This window comes from Prionailurus bengalensis, chromosome B3 (assembly GCF_016509475.1).
Source record: "Prionailurus bengalensis isolate Pbe53 chromosome B3, Fcat_Pben_1.1_paternal_pri, whole genome shotgun sequence".
In the NCBI taxonomy this organism is placed as follows: Eukaryota; Metazoa; Chordata; class Mammalia; order Carnivora; family Felidae; genus Prionailurus; species Prionailurus bengalensis.
This window is the reverse complement of record NC_057355.1, coordinates 42383095-42396720: the sequence shown is the minus strand read 5'-3', so window position 1 is coordinate 42396720 and position 13626 is coordinate 42383095. Positions and strand designations below refer to the sequence as shown.

Below are 13626 nucleotides of genomic sequence, written 5' to 3'. Positions count from 1 at the left end.
TGAAAATGGAGGGAAAGAGCCCAAGGGTTATAGTCTGAAAAGTGAGGAAGAAAATGGTTCAGCTTGAAGGTCATATGCGTGGGAAATTGATGGACTTTGAGCTCAGGTGCCTTCTGAGCTACATACTAAACTTTATTTCTTATAATTGCTAATTGAGTCCCTCTGCTTGATGGCGTGATCTCTCCAGTTACTTACTTAGGAATTCCCCTAACATTTTCAGTATTCCCATTAAACCACGTTCTTCCAACAGGAGATGATTACAGTGGCCACAAGCGGGTTGTGCATTTCAATGGGCTAATGTCTCTGTGTTTTCTCCCATCAGGCCCTGGATGGGGATTTCTCTGAAGACAACCGCAATAAGTGTCGCATTGCCACTGCACCCTTGATCGAAGCTGTGGAGAACCTGACAGCTTTCGCATCCAACCCTGAGTTTGTCAGCATTCCCGCCCAGATCAGCTCCGAGGTAGGGATCTTAGCAGCGAAGGTAATATTTCAGTCTGTGGCTAGTTTATGTGGCACTCAATGAGCATGAACAGTTAAGAGCTCCAAAAGCCCTGTCTTGTAGGACATTGTTGTTGTTGTCCATGATGATACATGCCCGGAGTTCATGAAACTCAAGGTATGCACATCTTAAGTGGTAATGCCTTAATTTTATGTACTGAGAAAAATCTCTGTGCCTAAGTTTAGGGCTGATTCTTTCTTGGTATGTGCCACCCTCAAAAGTGATATTTAAGGGCAAACATGGACCCAAGTCCACACCATTCAGGCTGTGTGTGAACTAGTCTTCATGGTTTCCTAACCTCTGTGTCACTTTCTGAAGAACCCAGGTAGTGACTTGGGAAAGAAGGGACCTTCCAGGACCCAACTTGTTCACTTAATCTGTGCACCCTGCCCTCTGACCCTTCTGCTGTTTGCTCTCAGGGCTCCCAGGCACAGGAACCGATCCTGGTCTCAGCCAAGACCATGCTGGAGAGCTCATCATACCTCATTCGCACTGCACGCTCACTGGCCATCAACCCCAAAGACCCGCCTACCTGGTCTGTGCTAGCCGGACATTCCCACACCGTGTCTGACTCTATCAAGAGTCTCATCACATCTATCAGGTTAGTTTCTACTCTAGAAATTGCTAGGGGCCTGCATCTGAACAGGGCAGAAAGTAGATAAATCCAGGGGGACTTGGGTTTCATAGCAATGTACCTGATCATTATCATCATCTTTTCATGTATCTCTTTGGGACCAGTGGTAGCACTGGGCACAATAGCTAACTTAAACACTTATTGTATGTCAGATCTGGATATTTTACCTGTATTACCGTATTTCATCATCATAACCTTGTTCTGAACATTTTACCTGTATTACCGTATTTCATCATCATAACCTTGAAAGGTAAACACTGCCATTGTCCACATTTTACTGATGAGAGAATTCAGGCAGAAAGGACTTAGGGAGTATCTTCACATTCACCCCCAGGCCTGATGGTTCTAGTCCCAGGGCTAGCCATTGTCCTACATTGTCTATACCTAGGAGCTTAGGCAGAGAACACCACTATGTATTTAGCAGGATTTGAGGTTACCTTATTTGGCTAAAGAGGCAAAAAGAATATTCCAGGTCCCACGGTAACTCTGGACATCTCTGAACTCCTTGGCAATAGAATGAACCTGAAAAATCCCCAGAGTCAATATAACATCTCTAAGTTGGCCACATACCCCATAGCATGGAATGCATCCTTTTCCTTTGGTTATACTTTGTTTTTCGATTGCTTTTGAAATTCAGCACCACGGTTCTCTTAATGCCTCACAAAGTACAATCCACTAAATATTTGAACTCTTACCACAGGACTTTGTAAATAGTATACAACATAGAGAGTATAGTATGTTTACAGTGGAAATCACACTGACCTTTTTATAATACAAAGGTTTTTATTTATAATATTATTTATAGTATTAATTTATAAATATTCACGTAAGCCAGTGAAGTCCAAATTGTTGGATTAGCAGTTGTCTGTCACCAGCCTGAAATGAAGAACAGCATCCTATCCTTCTCACTAGAAACAGAGTTAGCACAAGTGTTAAATTAAGAAATGCATGGGCTATGCAGAGAGGCCTTTCCAAGCAAGAGTCAAGGATTCACTCCTTTTTTTTTTTAATTTTTAATGTTTATTTTTGAGAGACAGACAGGGCTTGAGTAGGGGAGGGGTAGAGAGAGGAAGACAGAGACTCTGAGGCAGGCTCCAGGCTCCTAGCTGTCAGCACAGAGCCCGACGTGAGGCTTGAACTCACATACCGAGAAATCATGACCTGAGCCGAAGTCAACGCTTAACTGACTGAGCCACCCAGGTGCCCTGAGGATTCACTCCTTAAATAAAGCAATCAAATGTGGTAGAAGGTAGACAGGGCTCCTGCCCCAACAGTGTTGCTGCAAGTTGTGGGACTTGAACCCCAAGGAACTATTGGACTTGCCCTGTCTCTTCCAGGGACAAGGCCCCTGGACAGAGAGAGTGTGACTACTCCATCGATGGCATCAACCGGTGCATCCGCGACATTGAGCAGGCCTCGCTGGCAGCTGTCAGCCAGAGCTTGGCCACAAGGGATGACATCTCCGTGGAGGTAGGCCGGGGCTCTGTGGCTGAATCCGAGGCCTCTGGGGATGGGGAGTGGGACCAAACGCGTTTTTGATGCTGGCATTTCATCACTGAAGCACCTTCCCCTGGAGCGAACCTAGGAAGTTTTTGGATGGTTTGGTGAAGGAACACATGTACTGCTGGAGTGGAAATTACAAATAGGGCTGAAACTTGGGGGAAAATGATTAATGTCGGATAAGAGTATATCAGTAAGGTGAGGTGACAATATTCAGTTTAACGCATCAGTAGAGCAGGCCAAAGTAGGTAAATTTGGATGTTTCCCTGTCCTGTGTTACCAATGTACTTCTTAACTACCAGGCATATTTAGCATTAAACTCTACACATGTGGTCCTTTTAGAGATCAAGGATTCTGCCCTCAGTTACCGATTATCCCATTGTTGGGATCCTTCTGCCTTTTTTGTGTGTGTATAGCTTTTGTGCTCGTTTCTATTATTTCCTTTATGCCTGCAATTTTTTTTTTTAATTTAAATTCAAGTTAGTTAACATACAGTGTAGTCTTGGCTTCGGGAATAGAACCCGGTGATTGATCGCTGGGCTTGAAAAAAGCATAGAGGACAGCAGAGAATCTGTTGCTACAGAGATCAAGGGACTAAGAAATAGTCATGAGGAGCTAAAAAATGCTATAAATGAGGGGCAAAATAAAATGAAGGTGGCCATAGCACGGATTGAAGAGGCAGAGGAGAGAATAGGTGATTTAGAAGATAAAATGATGGAAAAAGAGGAAGCTGAGAAAAAGAGACATAAAAAAGGAGTATGAGGGGAGAATTAGAGAACTAACTGATGCAATCAAATGGAACAATATCTGTATCATAGGAATTCCAGAAGAGGAAGAGAGAGAGAAAGGGGCTGAAGGTGTACTTGAACAAATCATAGCTGAGAACTTCCCTGATTTGGGGAAGGAAAAAGGCATTGCAATCCAAGAGGCACAGAGAACTCCCTTCAGACATAACTTGGATCGATCTTCTGCACTACACATCATCGTGAAACTGGCAAAATACAAGGATTAAGAGAAAATTCTGAATGCAGCTAGGGATAAACAGGCTCTAACTTACAAAGGTAGACACGTAAGAATAGTAGCAGACCTGCCTCCTGGAACTTGGAAGGCCAGAAAGAAATGGCAGGAAATCTTCAATGTGATGAACAAAAAAAAAATATGCAGGCAAGAATCCTTTATCCAGCAAGTCTGTCGTTCAGAATAGAAGGAGAGATGAAGGCTTTCCCAAACAAACAAAAACTGAAGGAATTCATCACACTAAACCAGCCCTACAAGAGATCCTAAGGGGGAATTCTGTGAGTGAAATGTTGCAAGGACCACAAAGTACCAGAGACATCACTATGAGCATGAAACCTACAGACATCACAGTGACTCTAAACGCCTATCTTTCTATAATAACACTGAATGTAAACGGACTAAATGCTCCAACCAAAAGACATAGGGTATCAAAATGGATTAAAAAAACAAGACCCATCTATTTGCTGTCTACAAGAGACTCATTTTAGACCAGAGGACACCTTCAGATTGAAAGTGAGGGAATGGAGAACTATCTATCATGCTACTGAAAGTCAAAAGAAAGCTGGAGTAGCCATACTTCTATCAGACAAACTAGACTTTAAATTAAAGGCTGTTACAAGAGATGAAGAAGGGCATTATATAATAATTATAGGGTCTCTCCATCAGGAAGAGCTAACAATTATAAATGTCTATGTGCCGAATACCGGAGCCCCCAAATATATAAAACAATCACAAACATAAACAAGCTTATTGATAAGAATGTGGTAATTGCAGGGGACTTTAATACCCTACTTACAACAATGGATAGATCATCTAGACACAGGATCAATAAAGAAACAAGGGCCCTGAATGATACATTGGTTCAGATGGACTTGACAGATATATTTAGAGCTCTGCATCCCAAAGCAACAGAAGGTACTTTCTTCTCGAGTGCACATGGAACATTCTCCAAGATAGATCACATACTGGGTCACAAAACAGCCCTTCATAAGTATACAAAAATTGAGATCATACCATGCATACTTTCAGACCACAATGCTATGAAGCTTGAAATCAACCACAGGAAAAAGTCTAGAAAATCTTCAAAAGCATGGAGGTTAAAGAACACCCTACTATAGAATGAATGGGTCAACCAGGCAATTAGAGAAGAAATTTAAAAATATATGGAAACAAATGAAAATGAAAATACAACAGTCCAAACTCTTCGGATGCAGCAAAGACAGTCCTGAGAGGAAAATACATTGCAATCCAGGCCTATCTCAAGAAACAAGAAAAATCCCAAATACAAAATCTAACAGCACACCTAAAGGAAATAGAAGCAGAATGGCAAAGACACCCCAAACCCAGCAGAAGAAGAGAAATAAAAAAGATCAGAGCAGAAATAAACACTATAGAATCTAAAAAAACAGTAGAGCATATCAATGAAACCAAGAGTTGGTTTTTTGAAAAAATAAACAAAATTGATAATCCTTTAGCCAGGCTTCTCAAAAAGAAAAGGGAGATGACCCAAATAGATAAAATCATGAATGAAAATGGAATTATTAGAACCAATCCCTCAGAAATACAAGCAATTATCAGGGAATACTATTAAAAATTATATGCCAACAAACTGGACAACCTGGAAGAAATGGACAAATTCCTAAACACCCACACACTCCCAAACTCAAACAGGAAGAAATAGAAAACTTGAACAGATTCATAACAAGCAAAGAAACTGAATCAGTTATCAAAAATCCCCAGCAAATAAGAGTCCAGGACCAGATGGCTTCCCAGGGGAGTTCTACCAGACGTTGAAAGCAGAGATAATACCTATCCTTCTCAAGGTGTTCCAAAAAGTAGAAAGGGAAGGAAAACTTCCAGACTCATTCTATGAAGCCAACATTACTTTGATTCCTAAGCCAGACAGAGACCTGGCAAAAAAAGAGAACTATAGGCCAATATCCCTGATGAATATGGATGCAAAAATTCTCAACAAGATAATAGCAAATCAAATTCAACAGCATATAAAAAGAATTATTCACCATGGTCAAATGGGATTCATTCCTGGCCTGCAGGGCTGGTTCAGCATTCGCAAATCAATTAGTGTGATACATCACATTAATAAAAGAAAAGATAAGAGCCATATGATCCTGTCAATGCAGAAAAAGCATTTGACAAAATTCAGCATCCTTTCTTAATAAAAACCCTCAAAAAAGTGGGGATAGAAGGAGCATACTTAAACATCATAAAAGCCATTTATGAAAAGCCCACAGCTAACATCATCCTCAACAGGAAAAAACTGAGAGCTTTCCCCCTGACATCAGGAACATGACAGGGATGTCCACTCTCACCGCTGTTGTTTAACATAGTGTTGGAAGTGCTGGCATCAGCAATCAGACAACAAAAGGAAATCAAAGCATCAAAATTGGCAAAGATGAAGTCAAGCTTTCACTCTTTGCAGATGACATGATATTATACATGGAAAATCCGATAGACTCCACCAAAAGTCTGCTAGACCTGATACATGAATTCAGCAAAGTTTCAAGATACAAAATCAATGTACAGAAATCAATTGCATTCTTATACACTAATAATGAAGCAACAGAAAGACAAAGAAACTGATCCCATTCACAATTGGACCAAGAATCATAAAATACCTAGGAATAAACCTAACCAAAGACGTAAAAGATCTGTATGCTGAAAACTATAGAAAGCTTATGAAGGAAATTGAAGAAGATACAAAGAAATGGAAAAACATTCCGTGCTCATGGATTGGAAGAATAAATATTGTTAAAATGTCAATACTACCCAAAGCTATCTACACATTCAATGCAATCCCAATCAAAATTGCACCAGCATTCTTCTCGAAGCTAGAACAAGCAATCCTAAAATTTGTATGGAACCACAAAAGGCCCGAATAACCAAAGTAATATTGAAGAAGACCAAAGCAGGAGGCATCACAATCCCAGACTTTAGCCTCTACTACAAAGCTGTAATCATCAAGACAGCATGGTATTGGCACAAAAACAGACACACAGACTAATGGAATAGAATAGAGACTCCAGAATTGGACCCACAAAAGTATGGCCAACTAATCTTTGACAAAGCAGGAAAGGATATCCATTGGAAAGAAGACAGTCTCTTTAACAAATGGTGCTGGGAGAACTGGATTATCATCATGCAGAAGAATGAAACTAGACCACTTTCTTATACCGTTCACAAAAATAAACTCAAAATGGATGAAGGACCTGAATGTGAGACAGGAAACCATCAAAACCCTAGAGGAGAAAGCAGGAAAAAACCTCTCTGACCTCAACCACAGCAATTTCTTACTTGACACATCTCCAAAGGCAAGGGAATTAAAAGCAGAAGTGAACTATTGGGACCTCATGAAGATAAAAAGCTTCTGCACTGCAAAGAAACAATCACCAAAACTAAAGGGCAACCAACAGATAGGGAAAAGATATTTGCAAATGACATATCAGACAAAGGGCTATTATCCAAAATCTATAAAGAACTCCCCAAACTCCACATCCGAAAAACAAATAATCCAGTGAAGAAATAGGCAGAAAACATAAATAGACACTTCTCTAAAGAAGACATCCAGATGGCCAACAGGCACATGAAAAGATGCTCAACATCACTCCTCATCAGGGAAATACAAATCAAAACCATACTGAGATACCACCTCACTCCAGTCAGAGTGGCCAAGATGAACAAATCAGGAGACTATAGATGCTGACGAGGATTTGGAGAAACGGGAACCCTCTTGCACTGTTGGTGGGAATGCAAACTGGTGCAGCTGCTCTGGAAAACAGTGTGGAGGTTTCTCAAAAAATTAAAAATGGATCTACCCTATGACCCAGCAATAGCACTGCTAGGAATTTACCCAAGGGATACAGGAGTGCTGATGCACAGGGGCACTTGTACCCCAATGTTTATAGTAGCGCTTTCAACAATAGCCAAATTATAGAAAGAGCCTAAATGTCCATAAACTGATGATATATTAACTGATGAATGGATAAAGAAATTGTGGTTTATATACACAATGGAATGGCAATGAGAAGGGATGAAATATGGCCTTTTGTAGCAACGTGGATGGAAATGGAGAGTGTTAGGCTAAGTGAAAGAAGTCGTACAGAGAAAGACAGATACCATATGTTTTCATTCTTATGTGGATCCTGAGAAACTTAACAGAAGGTCATGGGGGAGGGGAAGGAAAAAAAAATTAGAGAGGGAGGGAGCCAAACCATAAGAGACTCTTAAAAACTGAGAGTAAACTGAGGGTTGATGGGGGTGGGAGGGTGGGGAAAGTGGGTGATGAGCATTGAGGAGGACACCTGTTGGGATGAGCACTGAGTGTTGTATGGAAACCAACTTGACAGTAAATTTCATATTAAAAAAAAAAAATCAGAACCCAGTGATTGATGTCTTACCTAGGGCACCCAGTGCTCATCCCAACAAGTGTCCTTCTTAATGCCCATCACCCATTTAACCCACCCCCCACCTGCCTCCCCTACAGCAACCCTGTTTGTCTCTGTATTTAAGAGACAAATCTCTTATGATTTGCCTCCCTCTCGGTTTTTATCTTATTTTTCCTTCCCTTCTCTGGTGTTCATAGAGCCATTTGGCCTGCTTTTGCCAATTTTTCCAAAGTTGAGAATAGGATTTTCCTACTTGGCTTCTGTGATTTTTTTTTCCCGTTAACCTGCTCAAAGACCCTTGGTTTATACTTCCTTCTCTCTGTGTCAAAACTGCCAACACTCAGGAGGTGCTTAATAAAACATGGATGGTCTGTTTACTGATGTGTCCCTCACTGCCACCAAATTCATCAACAATTAACTTTGCCTGCTGTCTCTAAGTAGTGGGCCCAGAGTTGGTCTTGCTCATTTTTTTACTAGAGCTGTCGATTGTACTTCAGCTTTACCCTCCTCCCTCAATGCCGAGAAAAGAAAGAAGAAATATTCTTACCCTGTGCAGAATGTTAGAATTACTGTCAACCTGTTACTTAAAGGGGGGATATGCATACAGAAAAGTGTGCACATCATAAGTGTGTGGCTTAATGAATTATCACCAACTGAGTATAGCCCTTAGCACCGAGATCAAGTATCAAAGATGACCAGCACCTTGGAACCCCCACCCTCACCCTGACTTTCACCACCCGTCCCAAAGCTTGTCCTCTGTCTTCACTCCCTCCCTAGGAAGAAAATCCCTCCCTTTGAACTATACGTGCTCCATACTTATATCATGTTTATTTTAAGAAGCCATCTGTAATAAGATAACATTGCTGGAATGTTCTTGCATTCTTGACTATAATCACATTATGAGCAGAAAGTTGATAACGAGCTACATAAGACCCTTGGAAGTTTGAAGGTTTCTTTGCACATCTGCCCCTGTTTTTCCATTTTTCCCTCCAGGATTTTCTTTTCACTTTAGCATACTACACTGCTCTTCTCATTGAGTAACCCATGCTCAAAGGCCCCAGGCAGTATGCAGCATTGTTCAGAGGGGAAGCTGCCTGGGCCAGACTTTCTTTTCCAACAAGCAGGACATCGTCACTTTGCCAGGAAGTACCCTATTCCATGCCAGCATGTGCTGACCTAAGATGTCCAGTGTCCTGATATATTAACGCTGAGTCTTACGAAGTGAAGCTCCTAGGAAGAATCCTACAAATCTGACCTTTCCTGCCACTAGCTTCCAGTGACCAGCTTGGAATTCCCCATCTCCATCATGTGGCCTCATCATCCAGATACTTTGCCCCATCTCTTGACAGCATGAGTCCAATTCTTCTCTCAAAAGCCATTTTTAACACTGGCATCCACATCACCAAAAACAATGCCCTGAGAGCCTGAGCTGAGCTCAGCAGTTTACTCATCTGGCATTTTCACCGTGTCCTGTCTAGGAAATGGTCCTGCTTTCTGAGAGCTGATGTCATTTTCACATCACCCTTCTTGCCCCCCGCCCCTTCCTTAAGGAGTTCCTAGTTTTGAGGACTCAGCCACCTGGAGGTTTCCCCGAGGCTCCAGCAGTAGCTCTCCCCATTTGGATAAAATTGTCTTCCTTCCTGGAAGGGAAATGTTTTTTATTTCCAGTAATTGTGCTGAATAACCCAAAGTAAAGATACTGGCAACAGCACTCAACACTGTGGTTGGTGTGAGTGAGGAAGAGCCAGTAGAAAAAGTATCCTTGGGGCCTCCCTCGTGTCATCCCTGGGTAGAAGCGTGGGCGGCTGTGGCCCAGGGGAGCTGAGGGTCCCTGGGCAGGGCAGGGTGGACTGGTGGCTGTGTGGCTCACCCAAGTGAGCTTTTATCCACTACAGATAGAGTGGATATTTTGATATCCGTTTCTCGTGGCCTCCCATGTCTTTCATACGGGCCTTTATAAATCCGTGTGGCTACGTGGTAAACTGCCATAGGGGGAATTTGACAGCCCTCTCTCCTTACCAGGCCCTACAAGAGCAGCTGACTTCAGTGGTCCAGGAAATCGGGCACCTCATCGATCCCATTGCCACAGCAGCTCGGGGGGAAGCAGCGCAGCTAGGACACAAGGTAATGGACCCTGCTGGGGGTGTGCGTGAGAGATGGGTGTGGGGCAGTCATTGATCACTGACCGTTCCGGGGTCTGTTTTCCGCTAGAATCCAGACGGAAACTAGAGTGAAGTCTTTCTGGTTATGGTCAGACTTGCCAGCCAACAAGACATGACATTCCCATGTTGTGCTTGACCTCCCTGGATAAGTCAGAGACTAAAGTTGATGTCCCTAGTCTGCTCTCTATCACCATTTGTCCCTGGCTGGCTGGCCTCATTCTCATGTGTATGGGGGTACATTGTTCTCCCATGGCTTCTAATAGAGTGCCTGTTTTCACACATGGGGGAGCAAAGCAACCTTGCAAACTTCATCTTGAACAGCCAGGCCTCGCTGGACAGCCAGTCCAAAGGAGCCCTTCAACTGAGAGCTCATACCCGCGTTGTCTAAAGGCTGAATGATATTTTGCCTGTTTGGGACTCATTTTGCAAATCTTTGAAGGGTAGGTGCCTTGTCCAGCAGCCTGCTGGACAGAGAGAGGGCCTCCTCAGCAGAGAGAGGGCAAAAATTGGATTTGGAACCGCCTCCAGGGTTTCCGAGCGTTTATCAGTGTGACCGTCAGTATCGATGTGCCTATCAAGAGAACTCGGTAGCCAAAATCTTTTCAGCAGGTATTGATTTTAGAAAATCAATATTGTTGCTTTTTCACATCATGAAACAGGGGAAGGGCTACTTAGCTTCCTGCTGGTTCTAAGGGCAGGTTTTTGAGATTTAAAAATGACCAGGGTCCCTCTACGCTTTCAAATGTGGCAAATTTCATTTCTCAGCTGAGTTCCTTTATAATGAGAAGAGGGCTTGTCCACCTGTGTGAACCTCTTCACACAGGAGAGGAGCCTGGAGGAGCCGGGAGGGGAGGCTGGTCTGGAGGCCGGAGCTCTGCCAGCCAGGGGACTGGAGCCACTGCTGGAATGGTGCTGGCCACGGGGAACTGAGTTTGGCACAGAAACCAGACTCCACTTCAGCGGTGACTTTTGATTCTGGTCAGAACTTTGTAAGAAAATTTTTCTAGGGGTGCCTGGGTGGCTCAGTCAATTAAGCATCCAACTTCAGCCTAGGTCATGATCTCACCATTCCCCACTTTGAGCCCCGCATGGGGCTCTGTGGTGACAGCTCAGAGCCTGGAGCCTGCCTCGGATTCTGTGTCTCCCTCTCTCTCTGCCCATCCCCTGCTTATGCGCTTGCTCTCGCTCTCTCTCTCTCTCTAAAAAATAAACATGAAAAAAATGTTTTAAAAAAGAAAAGAGAATCTATCTAGACTTGGAGGACAACAAATCTTGTCCCTGCAGGTATTGTTGTTAGTCTGGAAGATTAATTCCTGTGTCTGTGGGCAATATCAAAAGAAAGGTAATATATTGTGTCACTTGAGTGGCAAATTTACTCTCGGTCCTTGGGCTAACCCAGTCTCACTTGCCAAAAGAGAGTTCTGGACAAAGGAAGCCTTGGCCCTCCTTCCACAAGAGTCTTGGACTGAGAGTTGATACCTACATGGTTCCAGTTCTTCGTTGAGACACCCTGGTGGAGTTCCCGGGTCAGCTTCACTTGGGAGTGATAAACGCAAGCTCTCAGAACCCACGTGTATTCGTTCCCTGGAGCTGCTATAACAAATTCCTAAGAACTGGGTGACTTACACCAACAGAAGTTGAATCTCTCGCAGAAGTCTAAATTCAAGGTCTCAGCAGGGCCAGACTCTTTCTGGAGGCTCTAGGGGAGAATCCATTCTTTACTCTTCTTGTTATTTTTTTTTTTTTACCTTTTATTTTTAAGTTTATTTATTTTGAGAGAGACTGAGACAGCACCAGTAGGAGAGGGACAGAGAGAGAGAGAGAGAGAGGGAGAGAGAACCCCAAGAAGGCTGTGCACCATCAGCACAGAGCTCAATGTAAGGCTCAAACTCAGGAAACCATGAGATCATGCCCTGAGCCGAAACCAAGAGTCAGACGCTTAACTGACTGAGCCACCCAGGCGCCCCACTTCGTTGCTCTTCTGACTGCTGGTGACTCTTCGTGTTCTTTGACCATATCCTGCCAGTGTCTGCCTCTCTGGTCACATTGTCTCCTGCTCTTTTCTTTGTCTTCCCTTCTTCTGGCTCTTATTAGAATATTTTTTAGTAGATTTAGGACCCACCCAAGCAAGCTAGGATGACCTCATCTTAAGATCCTTAGATACATCTGCAGAGACCTTTTTTTCCCCCAGTAAGGTCGCACTCACAGGTTCCAGAGATTTGGACATGGTCATATCTATTTTGGGCCACCGCTCAACCCACTCTGCCACCCTAGGCCTAAGCAATGCACGTCATGTAACAAATACTCAAAATTCTGTGTTATTTTAATTTCGGTGCTACCCCAGGTAAGGATATTTCCTCTGCCCTGTCTCGAGAACAGAAGGTGTTAGAGTCTTTGCTAAGCTCCCTAAATACAGGGAAAAGCACATCCTTTCAAAAACCTTTGTCCACAATACTTGAAGAATAAGGACATGTGGCATTTATCAAGTGCCTACTCCATGGCAGGCATTGTGCTGCGTACTGTTATGTATGCTAATTTAATCCTTCTAACAATCATTTGGAGGTTAGTGCTATTATCCCCGTTTTATAGAGGAGGAAACAGAAGTTTGGTAATAGGAAGCAGATTGCCTAAGATTTCTCATTTAAGGAATTGACAGGATTCAGATCCAGCGGCTTCTCAAACTGGAGCCTTCTCTCCATCACCAAGCCATAGTGCCTGCGTGAGGGCACCAGCTCAGTTGTATTGAATTACTCTCCACACACAGCAGCCCTTGACATTTTACAGTTACAGTGATGAAATGTACTTTTAAAATTAAAAAAACAGAGGCTCCTGGGTGGCTCAGTCAGTTAAGCATCTGATTCTTGATTTCGACTCGGGCCATGATCTCGTGGTTCATGAGATCACGCCCCACATTGGGCTCTGTGCTGACAGGGTGAAGCCTGCTTGGGATTCTTTCTCTCCCTCTTTTCCAAATAAATAAATAAACTTAAATTAAAAAAAAAAGAATCAAATTAACAAATGAAAATAAATAATAAATAAATAGAATCTAGAAAACCTGTTAGATTCTAATGCACTAAACACCTTGATTCCTCTAGTACATACAGGACCCATCCTGAGTCCTGCCCCCTGATGACCCATTAGTGCACTGTGGTTCACCTTGGTGGTGACCCCAGTACCCTACTAGGGGATGAGGGTGAAATCCAATGCAAATGTGTAGGGCTGATACCTGGAGTTGTGCAAGCTGGGTCTTACACAAAGGTGTTTGGGCAAAGCAGAGAGTGGGGCCAAAATCTAGTCGAGTCATGTGCCTTGGAATCAATCATGTCTGACCCACAGATAGGGAGCCCCTTTAAAATTCATCCAAAGCATCACAAAGGCCAGCAGCAGCCCTGCGGAAGCGCTTTGAAA

The 13626-nt window shown here is 43.1% G+C and overlaps 1 protein-coding gene across 7 annotated transcripts in view; it reads left to right on the top strand.

The window, feature by feature from the left end:
- TLN2 (talin 2) overlaps nucleotides 1-13626 on the top strand; it is a 447276-nt gene that overhangs the window by 353396 nt on the left and 80254 nt on the right. For all 7 annotated transcript variants that reach the window (XM_043555274.1, XM_043555273.1, XM_043555271.1 and 4 more), the window contains 4 exons: nucleotides 323-463; nucleotides 922-1103; nucleotides 2474-2606; nucleotides 10079-10180. In XM_043555274.1, the coding sequence (XP_043411209.1) occupies nucleotides 323-463; nucleotides 922-1103; nucleotides 2474-2606; nucleotides 10079-10180 (558 nt within the window). The remainder of the gene's footprint in view (nucleotides 1-322; nucleotides 464-921; nucleotides 1104-2473; nucleotides 2607-10078; nucleotides 10181-13626) is intronic.